This window comes from Chanodichthys erythropterus, chromosome 4 (assembly GCF_024489055.1).
Source record: "Chanodichthys erythropterus isolate Z2021 chromosome 4, ASM2448905v1, whole genome shotgun sequence".
In the NCBI taxonomy this organism is placed as follows: domain Eukaryota; kingdom Metazoa; phylum Chordata; class Actinopteri; order Cypriniformes; family Xenocyprididae; genus Chanodichthys; species Chanodichthys erythropterus.
Genome location: NC_090224.1, coordinates 23,087,359 through 23,105,867, shown reverse-complemented (window position 1 = coordinate 23,105,867; position 18,509 = coordinate 23,087,359). Strand labels below are relative to the sequence as shown.

The following is an 18,509-nucleotide window of genomic DNA, read 5'->3' as shown; positions in this document are numbered from 1 at the left end:
TTCACCATAAAACAGCTGAAAAACATCCCAGAACAGAAAATACAATATTATTTTTAATATTCATACTAACATAATACAATTCTAACACACACTCTCTAAAAAAATGTTGTTTTGGGTTAAAAACAACTCAAGTTGGGTTGAAAACCCAGTGATTGGGTTAAATGTTTTATTTAACTCAACTATTGTTTAAAAATGACTATGACTGGCTTAAAATGAACCCAAAATGTGTGGGAAATTGACATTTATTAATATGTTTAATAAATGAATAATATTTCAATAATAAACATTTATTAATTTGTTTATTAATAAATGTTCACCTTTTGATTATTATGGTTTCCTCCAGTAATTATGTGTCTTATTTTTAATTTCCAACCTAATTTGGGTTCATTTTAAGCCAGACAGTCATTTTTAAACAATAGTTAAATAAAACTACCAGCATGTTAGTCAAAGATTTAAAACAATCACTAGATTTGTCCATTTTCAACCCAACTTTGGTTGTTTTTTACCCAGTATTTTTTAGAGTGTAGTTTTCCATGACGTTTATTTGATTGTAAACTAGGTGAACAGATGAATATAATTCATATTAAGATCACATCAGTTTCACTTTATGAATTTTACCTGAAAATATTTCACTCTTCTTCAATTTTAACTCATTAATTATTAATTAAAATGAAAAAAAAATGAAAACTCTGTCATTAATTACTCTCCCTCGTGTCGTTCCACACCCGTAGGACCTCCGTGTCATCTTCAGAACACAAATTAAGATATTTTTGATGAAATCCGAGAGACTCGTCCATAGACGGCAATATAATCAACACTTTCAAGGTCCAGAAAGGAACTAAAGACATCATTAAAACAGTCATGTGACTGCAGTGGTTCAACCTTAATGTCATGAAGAGACGAGAATACTTTTGTGTGCAAAAAAAACCCCAAAATAACTACAACAATATCTAGTGATGGACGATCTCAAAACACTGCTTCATGAAGCTTTACGAATGTTTTGTTTCGAATCAGTGCCAAAGTCACATGATTTCAGTAAACTAGGCTTCGTTATGTCATAAGTGTTTCGAAACAAATGATAGAGATTGTTGAATAAAGTGGTTATTTTTGTTTTGTTTTTGCGCACAAAAAGTATTCTCGTCTCTTCATGACATTAAGGTTGATCCACTGCAGTCACATGACTGTTTTAACGATGTCTTTAGTTCCTTTCTGGACCTTGAAAGTGTTGATTATACTGCTGTCTATGGACGAGTCTCTCGGATTTCATCAAAAATATCTTAATTTGTGTTCTGAAGATGAATGAAGGTCTTACGGGTGTGGAACGACATGAGGGAGAGTAATTTTTTTGGGGTGAACTAACCCTTTAAATGCAAAACAAGTAAGGAGAATGAGATTTACAGTAATTTAGGGATAATTATATTTTAATTGACAAGATAATGTCAGTGCAAAAAACTCCTTTGTTGATTTTGTGCTGAATGTGATCTAATCATGTTTCACAGTGGAAGAACAAAAGTCATAAGAGTCCAAAAAGAATCACAAAGATCATGTGATCTTTCTCAAATGAGTGTGTGTGTGTGTGTGTGTGTGTGTGTGTGTGTGTGACCCGTAACTGTGCCCTACTTTCAGAAACAAAACACTTGTTATGGTTGGTGACGGAACGGAAAAATCTCAAGAATGGTCTGAATGACAGTAAAACAACTACAGCAACAGGTCAAAGGTGAACATTACAGATGGCAGCCATTGATTCTGACCTCATTATCCCAGAGCTCGTCTCCCAGCAGCTGATTAATTAGAGAAAGCTTCAAATAACGAGTCTTTAACAGGACGTCACGGAGCCGAGTCACAAAACACTGAGAAAATGAACAGATTGATCTTACATTAGTAGAGCTCAACTCAATTCATTTGAAAGAAAAGAAAATATAAATGAATGAATTTTTACGACTTAATTCTGTTAAACTGTAATATATATATAGTAAGCGAGATCTCTTTAATATCTCAGTTTGTTCCTCTCAGACAGCAATGAGAGAAAGAGTTTCAGAAGAGATCTCTACTGTTGTGTAGTTCGTGTGATTTACTGAATTTCTCTCTCAGTTCTGCTCAGTATCTGGTGTTTTCAGCTGTAAATCCGGGTTTCTTTGGACGGGATCTACTTATAGACTCTGCAGTCGTGCTGGAGAGAGGACAATGAAGAGAGAAGAACGGAGACGGGAACGGGCCGGGTATTATCATCCCGCGGGATGGAGGCACTGATGGCATTTCCAGGCTTTATTCCTCTTCCTAAGCCGCCGGCTCCACTTCCAATCCCATTGGATGATACGGCCAGGCATGCAAATGAAATGCAAAGCAGGGAAAGGTTTCTATTCTGTTGCCAATCTCACTTGAGTTTGTCCTCTTCAACACATACAGTCTTTGTCTTTTCTCAGTTCAAGAGTTTAAACAGTGCTGCTGTGATTCTGCCCTGCCCAGAATATCTGACATTATGCAGATATAATGCAGCAGCAGCATAAATTCATAAACACATAAATTCATAAAAACAATTGCATATGACGCAATAATACATTAAAGGGTTAGTTCACCCAAAACTGAAAATAATGTCATTTATTACTCACGCTCATGCCGTTCCACACCCGTAAGACCTTTGTTCATCTTCAGAACACAAATTAAGATATTTTTGATGAAATACGATGGCTCAGTGAGGCCTGCATAGCCAGCAATGACATTTCCTCTCTCAAGATCCATTAATGTACTAAAGACATTTTTAAATCAGTTCATGTGAGTACAGTGGTTCAATATTAATATTATAAAGCCACGAAAATATTTTTGGTGCGCCAAAAAAACAAAATAACGACTTATATAGTGATGGCCGATTTCAAAACACTGCTTCAGGAAGCTTCGGAGCGTTATGAATCAGCGGTTCGGAGTTCCAAAGTCACGTGATTTCAGCAGTTTGACTATCGATCCGAATCATGATTCGACACAAAAGATTCATAACGCTCCGAAGCTTCCTGAAGCTTGGAAAAGAACCGACTCAGTGATTCATTCACAAAGCGGTCATTATAAATTCGGATTTTCTGGCGACAGTCTGACACTCAACATTATTGTCTCAATTATTTTCATCTTTTTTTTTTCAATGATTTAGCTTTTCTCACGAAACCTTTTTGAGAAAACCTGCGCAAACTCCTTTGACCAATACTTGGAAAAGAATCGACTCACTGATTCATTCAAAAACAGGGCGTTTGGATTTTCTGGCGACAGAAAATACGCCTCACACTCGACACTATGGCTAAAATATTGTGTCAATTATTTTCTTCTTAGGCAAATGACAAAAATATCTCTCGCCAATCAAGAATTAATCGGTTAAGTGTTAAAAAAAAAATATGTTAAGGTAATTTGGCGCCAAAAAGTAGATCGCGGACTGGTAAAATAAAATAACTTTGTTTCTTCGACTTGGTAAAATAAATAAATAAAAAAATAAATCAGAAAAAGATCAAGAAACTTATGGTTGTAAGAAACTTCAACAGCAAATTATGGTTGTAACTTCCGTTACACAATCGCAATAAAACTGGGTACAATGAGACGATAGTATTCTACTCACACTAACATTCAGTCAAACTTACGGATAAGAATTATTTGTAGTTCAAGTTTATAATTTGAAATTATGCGTTTCAGTCTTTTTCAATGGACCTTACCCAAACCGGAAGTGCAAATAATTCAGTAGGCTCGTCAGGAAAAAGGTGGATATATGATAATTCATAAAAATCTAACTTTTAAGGCTCTGATAGAGTTAAGATTGCACACCTGTGTCTGAGTCCATAGTGTCCATCCAACGGCTGCAGTGACGTCATGTAGTGATCAAAAGAGCGGCAGCGACCTCTAGTGGTCGATACATACAATCTCACCCTCATTGCATCATTGCAGGGACTTTCACAGAGGCCTATTGATTGTTTATTAGTGCAAACACCATGTTACAGATGAAACATGACTGAAATATCTGCCATAATACAAACCCAGAGCTCTCGAGAATCAAAAGACACTTTTGCATCAATCTAGAAATTAGTGAAAAACTAATATAAAATGTAAAGAATTAAAAAAGCCTTTATGCATTTTTGAAAAGATCACTTTTATTCACGTGATGATTTGTGATTGTCAGTGCACCTTGGGTTTAAGCATCAGTTTGGATCCGCTCGTACAGGTTTAAGTGCATTGTGGCAGTGGAAAGGTCAAAGGTCAGGATTCGTGTCTGAGATAGAGGTTTTATTCAGTGAGTCAAACACAAGGTGCAGTATCTTCACATCTCATTCGAAAGCAACAAAACAGACAACACTCAAACTGTTGAATGACAGCAGATCAGTCACGAGTCCCTCAGGACGAACACAAGCGATCCTGTCCGCCGTTTCTCAGAGCTACTGACTTTCAAATACTGAACAAACACAAGTTGAATTTGCACTGGAAATGCCATTCCCGTTGACCTCTGAGACGGAAAACCCCGATGCAGGCACACGTTCGACAGTCCTAACCCTGCTAGCCAACATTTGTAAACTTCGACTAGTGTAAACCTGAGGTCGAGAATGGGAGTGGAGGTCGTTTGGAAGACGTAGAAACCGTCCGTCTCGGACACAGAGTTGGATTTTCTGCTACAAGACGCCGCGGATCAGCATAGATTCTAATGTCTAACTAACACAGACTTTCAACGACTGTTTCTCAGTCTCAGAGAACGAGTTGGAGGGGAGCAACATGTCCAGATTAAAGCGACAAAAACGTGATGTCGAGCCAAACCCGTATGGATTATAAATCATCTCATTCACGCAGCTCTTTTCTGCATGGCGACACTGAGAATCAGCAGCATTTTAGTGTTGATGATGTCAAACGTGGCGCGATGCACCAATGCAGCATTTTTAATATGAATCAGTGCATAGCGACTGTTCCTCACATAAAGCATCATATATAACTTGAAATATTGTGCATATGGATTTTTATTTAAAAAAATTGTCCTTTGCATGGAAAAGAGCTGCATCAAGAAGAAGCATTTCTTCAAAATGTGTCCTTTTATTTGTTTAGTTCCACAGAAAAACTAAGTGCATACAGGTTCAGAACGAGCACACAACAATTGTCGGGTGAACTATTGCATTAATTTGAGAATGCATAACCTGATTCATGCTAAACCATCTCATAATATCAAGGGAACACGACGTAGGTGAAAAATAATCCAAACGGCTTTATCGGAGGGTAAAAATAGGGTCGTAAACTGAGGTCTCTTCTATAGCTTGTGAGGTAAAGTAGAGCTGTTCGATCTCTAAACCCTGCAATACGAAGCTTTGTCGAGTGCTTAGCTTATAATGCTTGGAGATGCACAGTGCGAGGTGTGCAGGCATATGTGTGACGACTACCTGTAACACTTTATAAAAATAACTTTCATCAATAACATTTTTGCACTATAATGTCATGCATCTAGTGTGTCATGAGTTGCTGAGGTGTTCTCGTCCACTAACTAATATAACTAATATGATAACTAATATAAAATGCATAAAAAAAAATAAAAAAAAGTCTAGCTGGAATGCAATGCAAGTCGCTAAACATGTTTGCCAAATGCATGAATGCAAATATAAATATAGCTGCGAGCAGCGATTAAGGGGCCAAGTCCTGCCAACACGGCTGAGAGCGTCAGACCAACTGCAACAATGAGCAATTAAAGATATATTAAGATGATTTTAGGCAAAAAGGCTGAATATAGTCATTTGTAATTTGATTTAATGGTTTATCTCATTTGATCAATAGGTGGCGCTGTGACTTAATTGATGTGGTGTGATCAGAGCAAGATGACAATGACACATGCCAAGTTTGGTGTCAATATGCCAAAGCATTGCAGCCTTTAGAGTCATCTTGGCAACATGCCTCAAATTTGTTGCCGCCGTGTACGAAAACGGTTTTGTCTATTGAAACGAAATCCATTTTCTTTGTCGGCACAGTTTGAAGAAGATTTGACTCGAATTTGACGAAAATCAGGACAAATGGTCTAGGAGGAGTTCAAAAAAGTTTGTTTTAAAGAAAATCAAAATGGAAGTTCCGCCATTTATGGCAAAACTGTATCTATGTTCTTGGCATGACCCAAAAAATATATCATTACAATAGGCTAATTTAATCAAAAGTTATTACCATTTTTGAAAATGTCATTATAACTTTGCCGCAAAACGTCAAGGCATGATCCCAAAGACGCATTCCGAGTTTTGTAACGATACGCCAATGCGTTTGTAAATATAGCATTTTATGACAAATGTGGCCGATATGGGAAAATTGGGTATCGTTCGACTCAGCATGCTACACCGAATCTAAAGAGAATCTATTTTTGGTCAAACCGTTCAGAAGTTATACGCAAAATTAGCCTTTTTTCATATCTCCTGACCTCTAGGTGCCACTGTTTTGAAACGATGCAGGTAGCCTCAGGTCATGGTTGTCATAACACACACCAAGTTTGGGTATCGACTTGAATTCCATAACATTTTGTTGACATGGTCTGAAGATGATCTGGATCAATTTTCATGAAAATCGGAACAGGCCTAGTGTGAGCAGATACTATATACCAAGTGTCATGCAAATTGGACAAACCATTTAGGAGGAGTTTGAAAAAGTAGGGTTTTCATAAAATTCTAAATGAGCGGAATCGGATGAAAAAAGCCCTTACAGTCCCAAAACTTATTAGCACAAATGTAAGTGAAATTGTGGACAGTTGGTGGCGCTAGAGGGATTGAGTTTGGTACGGTGACAAATCAGACTGTCCTCTATCAGTGTCCCAAATTTATAAGCAAAATTGCAATTTTTCATATCTCCTGACCTCTAGGTGGCACTGCCCTGAAATGGTGCAGGTAGCCTCAGGTCATGGTTGTCATAACACACACCAAGTTTGAGCAGAATACGATAAAGCGTTGTGGATATATAGCCTCACGTTCATTTTGGCGTTACATTTCGCATGTTATTCGAGAACTGTTTGACGAATCGTCTTGAATTCCATAACGTTTTGTTGACAAGGTCTGAACATGATGACTTTTCATGGTGGAAAATAGGGCGCAGATCAAAAGAAAAAAGCCCTTACAGTCCCAAAAGTTATTAGCACAAATGTAAGTTAAATTTTGGACAGTTGGTGGCGCTAGAGGGATTGAGTTAGAGACTCCAATTTTGGTATGGTGACTGTTCAGACAATCTTCTTTCTGTGTGCCAAATTTCATAACTTTCCCGCAAGTGGTTCTATGGGCTGCCATAGATAGGATACTACACACCTTCAGTGCTTGGCCCCTAAATATACAGTAACTGCTCTTAAAAATAAAGGATCTTTATACGAATCGATGGTTCCATGATGCACCTTTTCATTTTAATACTGATAACCACTAATATAGTCAAACGCTTCTTATCTGAGCGTTTGTTCATGATGTATTGATGAAAGTTATCATAAAGCGCTGAAGCGAAACAATCAGTGAATTTTAACGTGAAAGAATCGTTTGAAATCGTCGTTAGCACCAGGGAGATCGTAGACGGTTACGAAGCGCCGGAATCGTACATTCATCATACGGGACGCGTGTCGGCACAGTGAGGCATTCCTTCTTCAGCAAACTCTCCTGGACTCAAATCATATCATGTACAGAAAATAATATATATATTTATATTTATATATATATATAATCTATATACTGCTATATGTGAAACACTTGTATATAAAACAAGTTACTAAACAAGCTTAGTAACACAGTCATGTAGAAAAATATGACATCTTGACAATTTCAAACGACTACGGCATATACTGCAGCTACAACTGTCATTAAATGCTAAAACATTCTAAAAATAAAGGAAAAGAAAGAGAAATCAGGAGGGCTGAACTATCAGTGAGCAGTAAAGCCCTTCGGTGAAGGCCAGGTTCAGCCATGGTTGAGGGAAGTACACGGCTCGAACCGCTTGCATCTCTCTGGTTGATCTTCTAGTTGTGTTTATTGCTGAAAACAAGCGTTTTAATAAAGGAGTTTGTACTTTCTAGTGTGTGTTGTGCGAGATGTTGAGGTTCGGTCTATGTACGGAGAGAGCGTCGGCCGTCGAGGGGCGAAACGGGTCGGGAATCTCTGCGTTGCAAACCAATGCTGCCTTCAAGAGATCATTTTTTGGCAAAATTAGCTTGTTACCAGAAAAGCAAGCATTAGAACTGCAGTCACGCTCCTGAAAAATTCAATGGAAGTCAAAACTGAAAATTCTTTAAAGTATCTTCTTTTGTGTTCAGCAGAAGAAAGAGTAAATGACAGAATGATCAATTTTAGGTGTGACTAACTGCAGTTAACATTTAACTTATTAATCGACACCCCAAACTCATATAGTTGGCACTCAAATAAAGATATATATTTATATGACACTGGCGATATTCATGTGTTTATGACTTGAAGGCAGCATAATTCATAGACGCAGAGCTACTATTATATGCATCACATTTAAACTGGCAGTCAAATTTTGGAATAATTCGTGTTTTATTTAAATGTTTTTGAAAGAAGTATCTTTGTTTATTTGATCAAAAATACAGTAAAAATGTAAATCAGCTGTTTTCTATGTGAATATATAGTAAAGTGTAATTTATTCCTGTGATTTTCAGCATCAGTACTCCAGTCTTCAGTGTCACATGATCCTTCAGAAATCATTCTGATATGATGATTTGATGCACAAGAAACATTTATGATTATTATCAGTGTTGAAAATTTTTGTGAAAAACTGTCACCTACATTCAAAAGATTGGGGTAAATAAGACTTTAAAAATTAATAAATAAATAAATTAGCAGTTTAATTCTGATCAAAAGTGGCAGTAAAGACATTTATAATGTTACGAAATATTCTATTTCAAATAAATGCTGTTCTTTTGAATTTTCTATTCATCAAAGAATCCTGAAAAATAAAAAAATATGACTGTTTTCAATCATAAATGTTTCTTGAGCATCAAATCATCATATCAGAATGATTTCTGAAGGATCGTGACACTGAAGACTGGAGTAATGATGCTGAAAATTCAGGAATAATTTACACTTTACTATATATTCACATAGAAAACAGCTGATTTACATTGGAATAATATTTCACAATTTTTACTGTATTTTTGATTAAATAAACAAAGAGACTTCTTTCAAAAACATTATTCCCAACGTTTGACCTGTAGTGAGACTCCCGACCCCTTTCGTCCCCTCGTTCGGCCCCCTCATCAATCGATCGGCCCCTGGAAGATGAGGCGCGTGTACCCGGGCGTGCCCGACAGCGGGGCCGAGCAGAACGGGCACGTGGGTCTGAAGGCGTGTGTCCCGTGAGGCAGCGGCGTCTCGGCCCAATACCTGACCGTCTTCTCGGAGCACACGTGACCGCAGGGCACGAAGGCGTGAGTCGGTGCGCCCGCGTCCACGTAGAAGGCCGGTTCGCAGCCCAGCCACAGCGGCACGTACGGCCCGACCGTTCGGCAGAGCGGACACTCCCGCCGGCCGCCCGTCCCGCCGCAAGCGCCTTCCTCCCGCTCCCGGTGGCGCTCGGGCCGCTGGCCCCAGTCGTGCCGGCCGTGGACGTGTCCGCAGGCGAGGTAGGCCCAGGGCTGGCGCTCCTCCAGGCTGTGGCTGCGCGGGAGGCTGGGGAAGGCCAGCGTGCTCAGGCCCACGGGACACTGCGGCCGCGCGGCGTTCAGCTCCAGGCGGAGGGCGTCCAGGTGCCGCAGAGTGGGCGCTTTCAGCAGACCTTCAGCGGTGCGCCACAGCAGCGTCGCTCCGCACAGATCCACCAGAGAGCCGTCCTGCAGCGCGCTGCTCTCGCCCTGCGCCTGCAAACACACACCGGTGACGAGGGCTGCCATTGCTCTGACTTTCTGACTGCGCCAGGTCTGCTGTGTTTGTGTGCAGGGCTGCACAATTTGGCCAAAATGTTGTGTTTATACACCAATATGGCTATAAAGTAATAATAATTATTTTTAGTATTACTACTAATAAATGAAAATTTTGTAATTCACTCTAAAATAAAAAAATATTTATTCAATGTATTAATTTTATTTTACATTATTATGATTATAATAATAATAATTACTGTTGTGATATTTTCTAATCTTATTATCAGTATTTAAGAAAGTAATATGAAAAAAATAATTTAATAAAATAATATAAAGTTATAATAAAATACACTTTACAGTACAACAGTAAAACAACAATATTAAGGCTGTCTTAATTTCTTCTTTTCAAATTTTAGATCAATGTTGTACTGCAAAATACATTATTATCATTACATTATTTTCTTAAAAATTTCTCAAAAATATAAATACTAATATTTCACTGTCAAATAAAAACATTAAATGTATTAATTTTATTTTACATTATTATGATAATATTGTACTATTTCATATTATTGTTAGTATTTAAGAAAGTAATATGAAAATAATAATTAAATAAAATACTATAATAAACTTATTATGAATTTTTTTACAGTAAAACAGTAAAATTATAAAACTAATATTAAGGTTGTCTTAATTTCTTCATTTTTAAATGTTAATTCAATGATGTACTGCAAAATAAATAAATAATAAAAATTTAAAACAATTATTAAAAAAACTATAATAAAAATAAATTACGGTGCAACTGTAAAATTACTATAGTAATATTTAAATATTAAATCAATGTTTTACTGTAAAATAAATAATTATTACTACATTATTTTCTTAAAGAAAAATGTCTAAATAATATTAAAATATCTAAGAAACAAAATAAGAAATATTACTATTGTAATATTTTAATGAAGAAAATAAAAGCCATGCATATTAGCATTATTATTTTACAATTGTACTGTAAAGTTATAATAAATTATTTTATTATAACTTTATTATATTATTTAATTATTGTTATTATCTTATATAACTTTTTTAAATACTAACAATAATATTATGAAATATATATATTTGGTCATATATAGTAATTTTTTTGGGCTAATTTGTGCAGCCCTACAAACAAGCGCAGTAGACCTGGAGATTTTTTATGGCATTTTAAAATCCCTTTTTTTTTTAAATTAAATTATAAATTTTTACCAGAAAAATAGCCGTACAACAGACTCTTCAAAATATTTCTTTTTCAGTGATCTGCAGATCTTTAACACCAAACACAAGAGCAAACGCTGGATATAAACAGGAAGTAATCAGCTGAATAAAGCGCCTTCACAGATTACCCATCATTCAGAGAGCTTTCACAGCAGCTGTAAATCACATTAGCAGGCCATCAGCGCGCTCTTGTGGTTCACAAAGTAATTACGAGCGATTGTGATTCGCAGTGTTGAGTGGATGAGGCTGTTATTAGGTCAGCACATCATTTAACTCCAGGTCACAAACACTCAGGATTTAAATCTGGATGCGTGTCATATTCACCAGCTGTCCGCGGATCGGGCCGGATCGGGTCTCTCTGAGGGCGTACACGTCTCCACACACCGAGATCTCTCTCCACAGGCCCTGCTTGGGCTCTTCTGGGAATCCCAGCGGATGCATCACCAGCACACCATTGGTTGTGAGTCCGTCCATGTGACCATCCGGATTCTTCCATTTAGTGGCTTTCTCCTGCATGAGAGATGCATATCGAGATGCATATAGTGCATGAGCTGAAAAACATGACAGTATTAGTGGCTGCTATCCAACTGACGACTGTGTCCAGCATCTTTCCCAGGATGAATACTGACCCCGAGGAAGATGTTTTTGGAGGAGTCGAAGCCAGCGGCGTAGATGCGCGCGGTGAAGGGAGGGTTGCGGTCGCAGACGACCCTGCAGGCGAAGCGGGAGATGGTGCTGGGCGCCGAAGACGAGTCCTCGCTCTCCTTGGATCCTCCCGGTGTGTCCGTCACCACGAAGTCTATGGGGCTCTCCGTGGAGCGGCCGATCTGCAGAACACGGACGGATCAGACTCGGATCATGCCGCCTTTATATTGTTTCCCGGGTCACACTTTATTGAGTCAAATCTGGGTGATAATATTGTTACTTTTTGCATGAGATTTGCTATACATTTCTGTGTACGCGGATAAAGTTGGACATCCTTAATTATACAATTGTACATACAGAGCTGGGCGAAAATATAGTTATTATTAGTTATTATAGTTAAAAATACTGGTTAACCAAGAATGTTTGTCATTTAAGGTCATGAACGGTTTTCTGGAGTGAAATTTCCATTAGATTGTGATGTTAGTGCGTCAATCTGACCTGAAGATTTCATGGATAAAGCTGAACTGACACTAAATAATAATAAATTATGTATTTTGTTATGTTTGTTCCTCTGAGCGTATTTACTTTTATCCATTTGGCAGATGTTTTTAACCCATGATCTACTGTTCAGAAATAATACAAAATAAATCAAAATTTCACATTTAAAATGAATAAATAATAATAATTACAAATATAGTTTATAATATTCACAATCAAATATTAAATAAAGTTTTTAAAATCATAATTTCATCAGTGTTATGCAGTTATTAATATTATGAATCAGCTTTTATTTTTATATATAAGTTCATATACTTTTTAGTAATTGTGTTATGTGCTTTTGTCATTTTTATTAGTTGTTGTTCTTTCTAAATATTGCTTTTTACGTGCAAAAATCTGGAAATACATAAAAACTAAAACTGAATTAAACCTCATTTCAGTTTATTTCCAAAGCAACATTTCTGAATTTCATTCAGCTTACGTTTTTCCATCTAATATTCATATTTTATTTTATTTCAGCTTTATTTTGCTTAACAAAAAATAGTTAATGATATTAACTCGGACTTTAATGTTAAAGATTTACTGTTTTATCAGATTTTTTTTTGTTGTTTAAAAGTTTAAAAATCATCAGTATTATTTATACACTACTATATTTTATATTAATATTTTGAATGAGCTTTTATTTTTATATTTTCAGTTTTAATTTTTTTTTTTATTTTGTTACATGCTTTTGTCATTTTTATCAGTTTTTGTTCTTAATTTGCTCTTAATATTAATATTATTTGTTTTTATTTCAGTTTTAGTTTTTATTTATTTCCAGTAATTTTAGTGCTTCAACTGGAACATTTCTATTTTTTTCTTTTTATCTAATAGTTACCTTTTATTCTAGTTTATTTCAATGTTTTACTTAATGATATCAACATGTTTATGTTTTTGTAATGTTTGGGAAAGTATTAATGTTTTTAATTGATTGATTGATTGATTGATTGATTTGGCGAATTGCTCAGAATCCAACAGAACTCAACAGAACATGATGTTCCGCAGACTCACCTGGAACATGTCGGTGTCGTTGTCATGGCAATATTCCACCACCACAGTCTGGTTCCTGGAGAGGGTGAAGGAGATGCTGTGCTGCCCCCTGCTGTTCACCGCCTGCAACGAAAGGTCATGCAGTGTCACTAACCCTCCAGAGGCGTTTCCCTCGGCCGGTGACCTCAATGCACCTGCGGTGTGCTGAATAAAACACACACCTTGCTGTCGTGGGGGTTGCTGAGGATGTGCACCGCGCTGGGCTTGACGCCGTTAGCTTTCGCCCTCCTGTAAAGAGCGAAGCGGCTCCTCTTGCGACCGCGGTCTCCACCCGGCAGAGAGCCATTATACCTGCAGAACACACTCATATTGATGACCTCATCCGCCATGAGATGACAGCATCTTATATCACACTGCACATTACATTAACTGATTATCTCAAGAGATTTACTAGTAAAATCAATTCAAATAGTGAAATAACCCTGTGATTGGCTAATATTTGACATCACATTATTTATTAATTTAATCATAGTAAATAACATGCATGACAATTTCTGCAATAAAATCATATTTATTTGACATATTTAAAAGAGTGGTTGAATATGATTTCACTTTTTTTAAACTTTAGTTAGTGTGTAATGTTGATGTTTGAGCATAAACAACATCTGCAAAGTTCAATGCAAGGAGATATTTTCTTAAACGGCTGGTAGGGACTACAACGAGCTTCTTCCTGGGTTAGTGACATCACAAACCCTAAAATTTACATAAACCCTGCCCCTGAGAGCACACAACAAAGGGGGCGGGGCCATGTTGGGCTGCTTTAGAGAAGAGGAAGAGTTGTTGTAGTCGAGTGTTGTTGTCATGCCGTCATTTTACGCCGGACTGCTTCACAAACGAGGGTCAATTCAACACAAAAGATGAACATGACGGCACATGCTAGTGGATGAGTTGAATCAACTCCACAGCAACTACATCAATTTATCCACTAACCATTCAGAAACGTCTAAAAGTTGTAACTTCTTCCTGAGTCTCTCCATCAGTGTCGACTCCGGTTTGAACAATGTAAGGCTGAACACTTTCCTCATTTTGGCTGCGTGAGATTCTCCAGCTTTGTTGTTGTTGAGCTGTTAAAGCTCCGCCCTCTTCTGGAGCAGCAGCTCATTTGCATTTAAAGGGACACACACAAAAACAGCGTGTTTTTGCTCACACCCAAATAAGGGCAAATTTGACAAGCTTTAATAAATGATCTGTGGGGTATTTTGAGCTGAAACTTCACAGACACATTCTGGAGACACCAGAGACTGATATTACATCTTGAGAAAGGAGCGTTATAGGTCGTGCTGCTTTTGTGAATGCGTGTTGTACATTAATATTTTGTAAATAAACTAGTAAACTATGTTTTTTTGCACAAACAAAGCACTCATGTCGCTTCATAAAATGTAGGTTAATCAACTGGAGTCACATTTAATGATGTTTTTACTACCTTTCTGGGGCTTGAAAGTGGTAGCTGTGTAGCAGTCAATGAAGAGACAGCAGATTTCATCAAAAATATCTTAATTTGTGTTCTGAAGATGAACGAAGGTCTTACGGGTGTGAGTAATTAATGACAGAATTTTCATGTTTGTGTGAACTAACCCTTTAAGACCAAAAGCATAAGCAAAGTCAAGAGTTCAGTCAAGAGATTTGAGGATATTCGGAGGCAATCGCATGCATGTGACGCCCATAATAAGCTAATTAACGAGCTCTGATCTGCCACACTAACCTCAGTATACGCCGTCCAGAAGAGAAAGACGCTTTTGTTCAGACTCGAGGAGAGAACGAGGCGTGTTGTGTTTCAATGGCACAGCTGGGCTCAGAGCGGGTGATACTGCCAATCTTTTATAGAAACCACAGCATTTCAGGGCATATGAGCGGATGAATATTCATATGTGGCATAGATGCTGCTGTAAAGCAAGCCTGACCGTGTCCACAGCGGTCAAACTGCCACTTCAGCACTGTACACCGAGACCGGTCGCAGCAGAGATTGAGTTCGCATGAATGCATGCAAACACACACACACACACACACACACACACAATGAAATATTCACACGCTTCTCTTTTCTCTATATAGTCGCATGCTGACCTGCCACTGAGGTAAACGCATATGGATCAATGAAGCGCTTTATACAATACAGATGGTTTAAAAGCATTCCATTTCAGCTCTACAGAAGACAATAGTGTCATTATTCAGCTCAATTCAGATCTCGTTCAGCTCCTTCAGTGCCAATCTGAGGGATTTTATGTGTGTCTGATCACTTAAACTACATCTTCCTCTGAGTTTTGTTCACACTAGCTTTGTTTGCATCCAAAGTTGCGAATTTAACTTGGAATATCGCATGAAACATTTGCGAATAAAGCAGCATTTCCATCCCATGTGTTCAAGAGATGTTTGGGAACACAATCGTGTGAGATGCTTCTAGAAGAAATTAATCCAAATCATTCTGATGAAAGACTTTGACGTTTCAGAACCACCAAACCAACATATGACATGCTGCGATGCGATTGGTCCACTGGTTAGTCCAGTCATCCAATCATAGCCTCTGCTGAGGCAAAGTCATGTGACTTTTTGAGGGATTTATTCGGTAAATGTGTTTCCATCGTAGTTTATCGAATACAAAAATGCATCCACTGGAATTTTTCACACATCTTTGAGTTTCCATCCAGTGTTTTTTTTTAAAGCGATATCCCAAAATGCACTTAAAAATAGGTGGATGGAAACACTAGTGAGACCCGCAAGCTTTCTGAAGTATTTAACATTGAAAAACGCAGTTTTCACGTTGTGGTTTGTACTGTGAAAATGAAGGTATTTGAAAACCATGACACATGTTTAGTCATGTGACGCATATAATTGCACCCAAAGCAGGGTTGCCAGGTTTTCACAACAAACCCCGCCCAACTGCTACTCAAAACTAGTGGTTTAGGCAGGGTTTCCCAAGTAAAAATGCATTCCGGGGGGATAAAATCTGCATTTTTAACACGGTTCCTCTGTTAAAATTTGCATTTCAGGGAGTAAAGATCATGTTATTTGGGGTCGCTTCAACCCGCAGACATAAAAAAAAAAAAAAAAGCCCAAAACTGACCCAAAGATATGTTTATATGTGTTATTCACTTTCATAGTGCTGTTAAAAATAAATAATACTTTGTATAATCTTCATATTACATTCCTGCAGAGATGACACAACATTTACTCACAATGAGGGCGATTGTGTTTTAGATTTTAAGACGCTAGATATTTTGCTGATGCTGCCAGAAGAACAGAGCATGAACTTTATTACATCTAGTCTCTCGGTTTTATCTCAGTGAGCTTTCATTACATTTTATGCTAAAATAACACCAATGCATGCCATTAATGAACAGAGAGACTTCAAACTGTTCTCATACCCTTAATACAAGAACAACAAGAAAATCCTTCATGCATGTAGACCAGAGCAGCATCACTGGAGCTTCCTTACACAGATTATGACTCTGTTTGATCATTATTTTTCCTGTTTATTACTGTGAAGCTGCTTTGAAAGCGGGCTTGAGTTGATTACGGTCTGATTCCTCCTGCACTAGGTCAGATCATGTGAGGAAGGTGAAGCATGATGAAGCAGAGTGTCTGTGTGGATATTAGAGGAGTTCCTGCCCCTGCAGAAGCACTTCCTGATATGAGACACACACACACACACATGCGTGGGCGGAAACATTTTATGCTCTCATTTCCTGAGTGGATTATGTCACGCGCTCACAGCTGTGCTGAACTATGAGCCTCTGTTAATAACACCGATAGACTGATTGATAATATTTGGCCATTGTGAAGTGATCAGCACCGACCGATTCATCAAGCAAAAACTCTTTTGTTTCCTAATCCATGCTAAATCCAGCCATTCTCAGATTATCTGCTTAATTTACAGAATGGACGGAAATATCAGGTCTGCTTTATTTCTACAGTACTGAGTGTTTCAAAGCAGCTTCATCAAACTTCATCAAATATGAGACTAATTCAGATTCAGCTCTACAGAAGACATTATTCAGAGCAGATAGATCTGTTCAGTTCAGTCAGATCCATAATATCACTGAATATTAAGTGTCTTTTAAACATGTTTGTTTTCATTTATTGCATTTGTCTACATTTCCTTCACACGTTATTTACTATCATCAGACAGTTTTTCATGTGCATATCAGTCGACGACTAATTAACTTCATCGACAGGTTCACTCCCACTGCCATCCATTCAGAACACTGTTAATCACAGCCACGATGATGTTAACAACAATTGATTGTTTTAATGTAAACATGATGAAAATACGCTTAATAAAATAAATTGCATTATAGGTCAGGCTATCTCATCATGACGCAACAACGGTGCCACATTGTAACATTCCATTTAAATGCAACAATGTTTTCAAACTGTAACAAATTTGTTTAAATCCAACAATGTTGCCACATTGTAACAAATTCATTTAAATGTAACAATGTTGCTACAATGTAACAAATGTTTAAATCAAACAATGTTGCCACATTGTAACAAAGTCATTTAAATCAAACAATGTTGCCACATTGTAACAAATGTTTAAATGTAACAATGTTGCTACATTGTAATAAATTTGTTTAAACCCAACAATGTTGCCACATTGTAACAAATTCATTTAAATGTAACAATGTTGCTACAATGTAACAAATTTGTTTAAATCCAACAATGTTGCCACATTGTAACACTTTCATGTAAATGTAACAATGTTGCCACATTGTAAGAAATCCACATAATCGTGAATCTCGGAGCTGCTGTAGTAAATGCGCATCACTCACCCGAGAATCACCAGTTCGCCGTATTTCACCGGATCTTTTGAGCGGGCATGTTCGTGCTGGTTCGGCTGCAACATGGGACTGGACACACCGTCACTCTGGTCCGCTCTCGGTGTCACACAACCGGATCGAGCCCCGGAGAGCCGCGCAAGTCTGTCAAACAGATCAAGTGTCGATGAGAAGCGACGGGTTTAAACGTAAAGCGCGCGTGAATCTCCACAGACGGGCCGTCTCGAGCGCATGGCTCTTCCGTGGGTCGTAAAGCGTGAAAATTCGGAGCGAGTCCGTTCATCTGGTCCAGAAACGAGCGGTGGCGGATGAAAGAACAGCTCGCGGCGGAGTGGAACGTGCCATGTGTGCGGCGGGGGGACGCGCACGGCTTCAGCGCGCTTCTCTGAGTCCAGGCCGGCTCTGCATCATTGACTTTATGACTTTTA

At 37.8% G+C, this 18,509-nt stretch overlaps 1 protein-coding gene across 5 annotated transcripts in view; it reads right to left on the bottom strand.

Annotated features, from left to right (window-relative positions):
- The window catches only part of LOC137019276 (E3 ubiquitin-protein ligase pellino homolog 2), a 23,096-nt gene extending 4,587 nt beyond the window's left edge, over nucleotides 1-18,509 (bottom strand). For 2 of the 5 annotated variants that reach the window (XR_010894984.1, XM_067384562.1), the window contains exons 1-6: nucleotides 14,237-15,720; nucleotides 13,468-13,597; nucleotides 13,268-13,369; nucleotides 11,704-11,901; nucleotides 11,399-11,584; nucleotides 9,345-9,817 (exon numbers count right to left, since the gene is read on the bottom strand). Coding sequence is in view for 4 of the 5 variants with exons in the window: in XM_067384562.1 (XP_067240663.1) it covers nucleotides 9,345-9,817; nucleotides 11,399-11,584; nucleotides 11,704-11,901; nucleotides 13,268-13,369; nucleotides 13,468-13,597; nucleotides 14,237-14,331 (1,184 nt within the window). In the remaining variant the exon portion in view is untranslated. Of the gene's footprint in view, nucleotides 1-8,683; nucleotides 9,818-11,398; nucleotides 11,585-11,703; nucleotides 11,902-13,267; nucleotides 13,370-13,467; nucleotides 13,598-14,236; nucleotides 15,725-18,075 lie in introns of those variants that run through there. The other 3 variants (XM_067384561.1, XM_067384560.1, XM_067384559.1) reach the window with 3 other exon arrangements.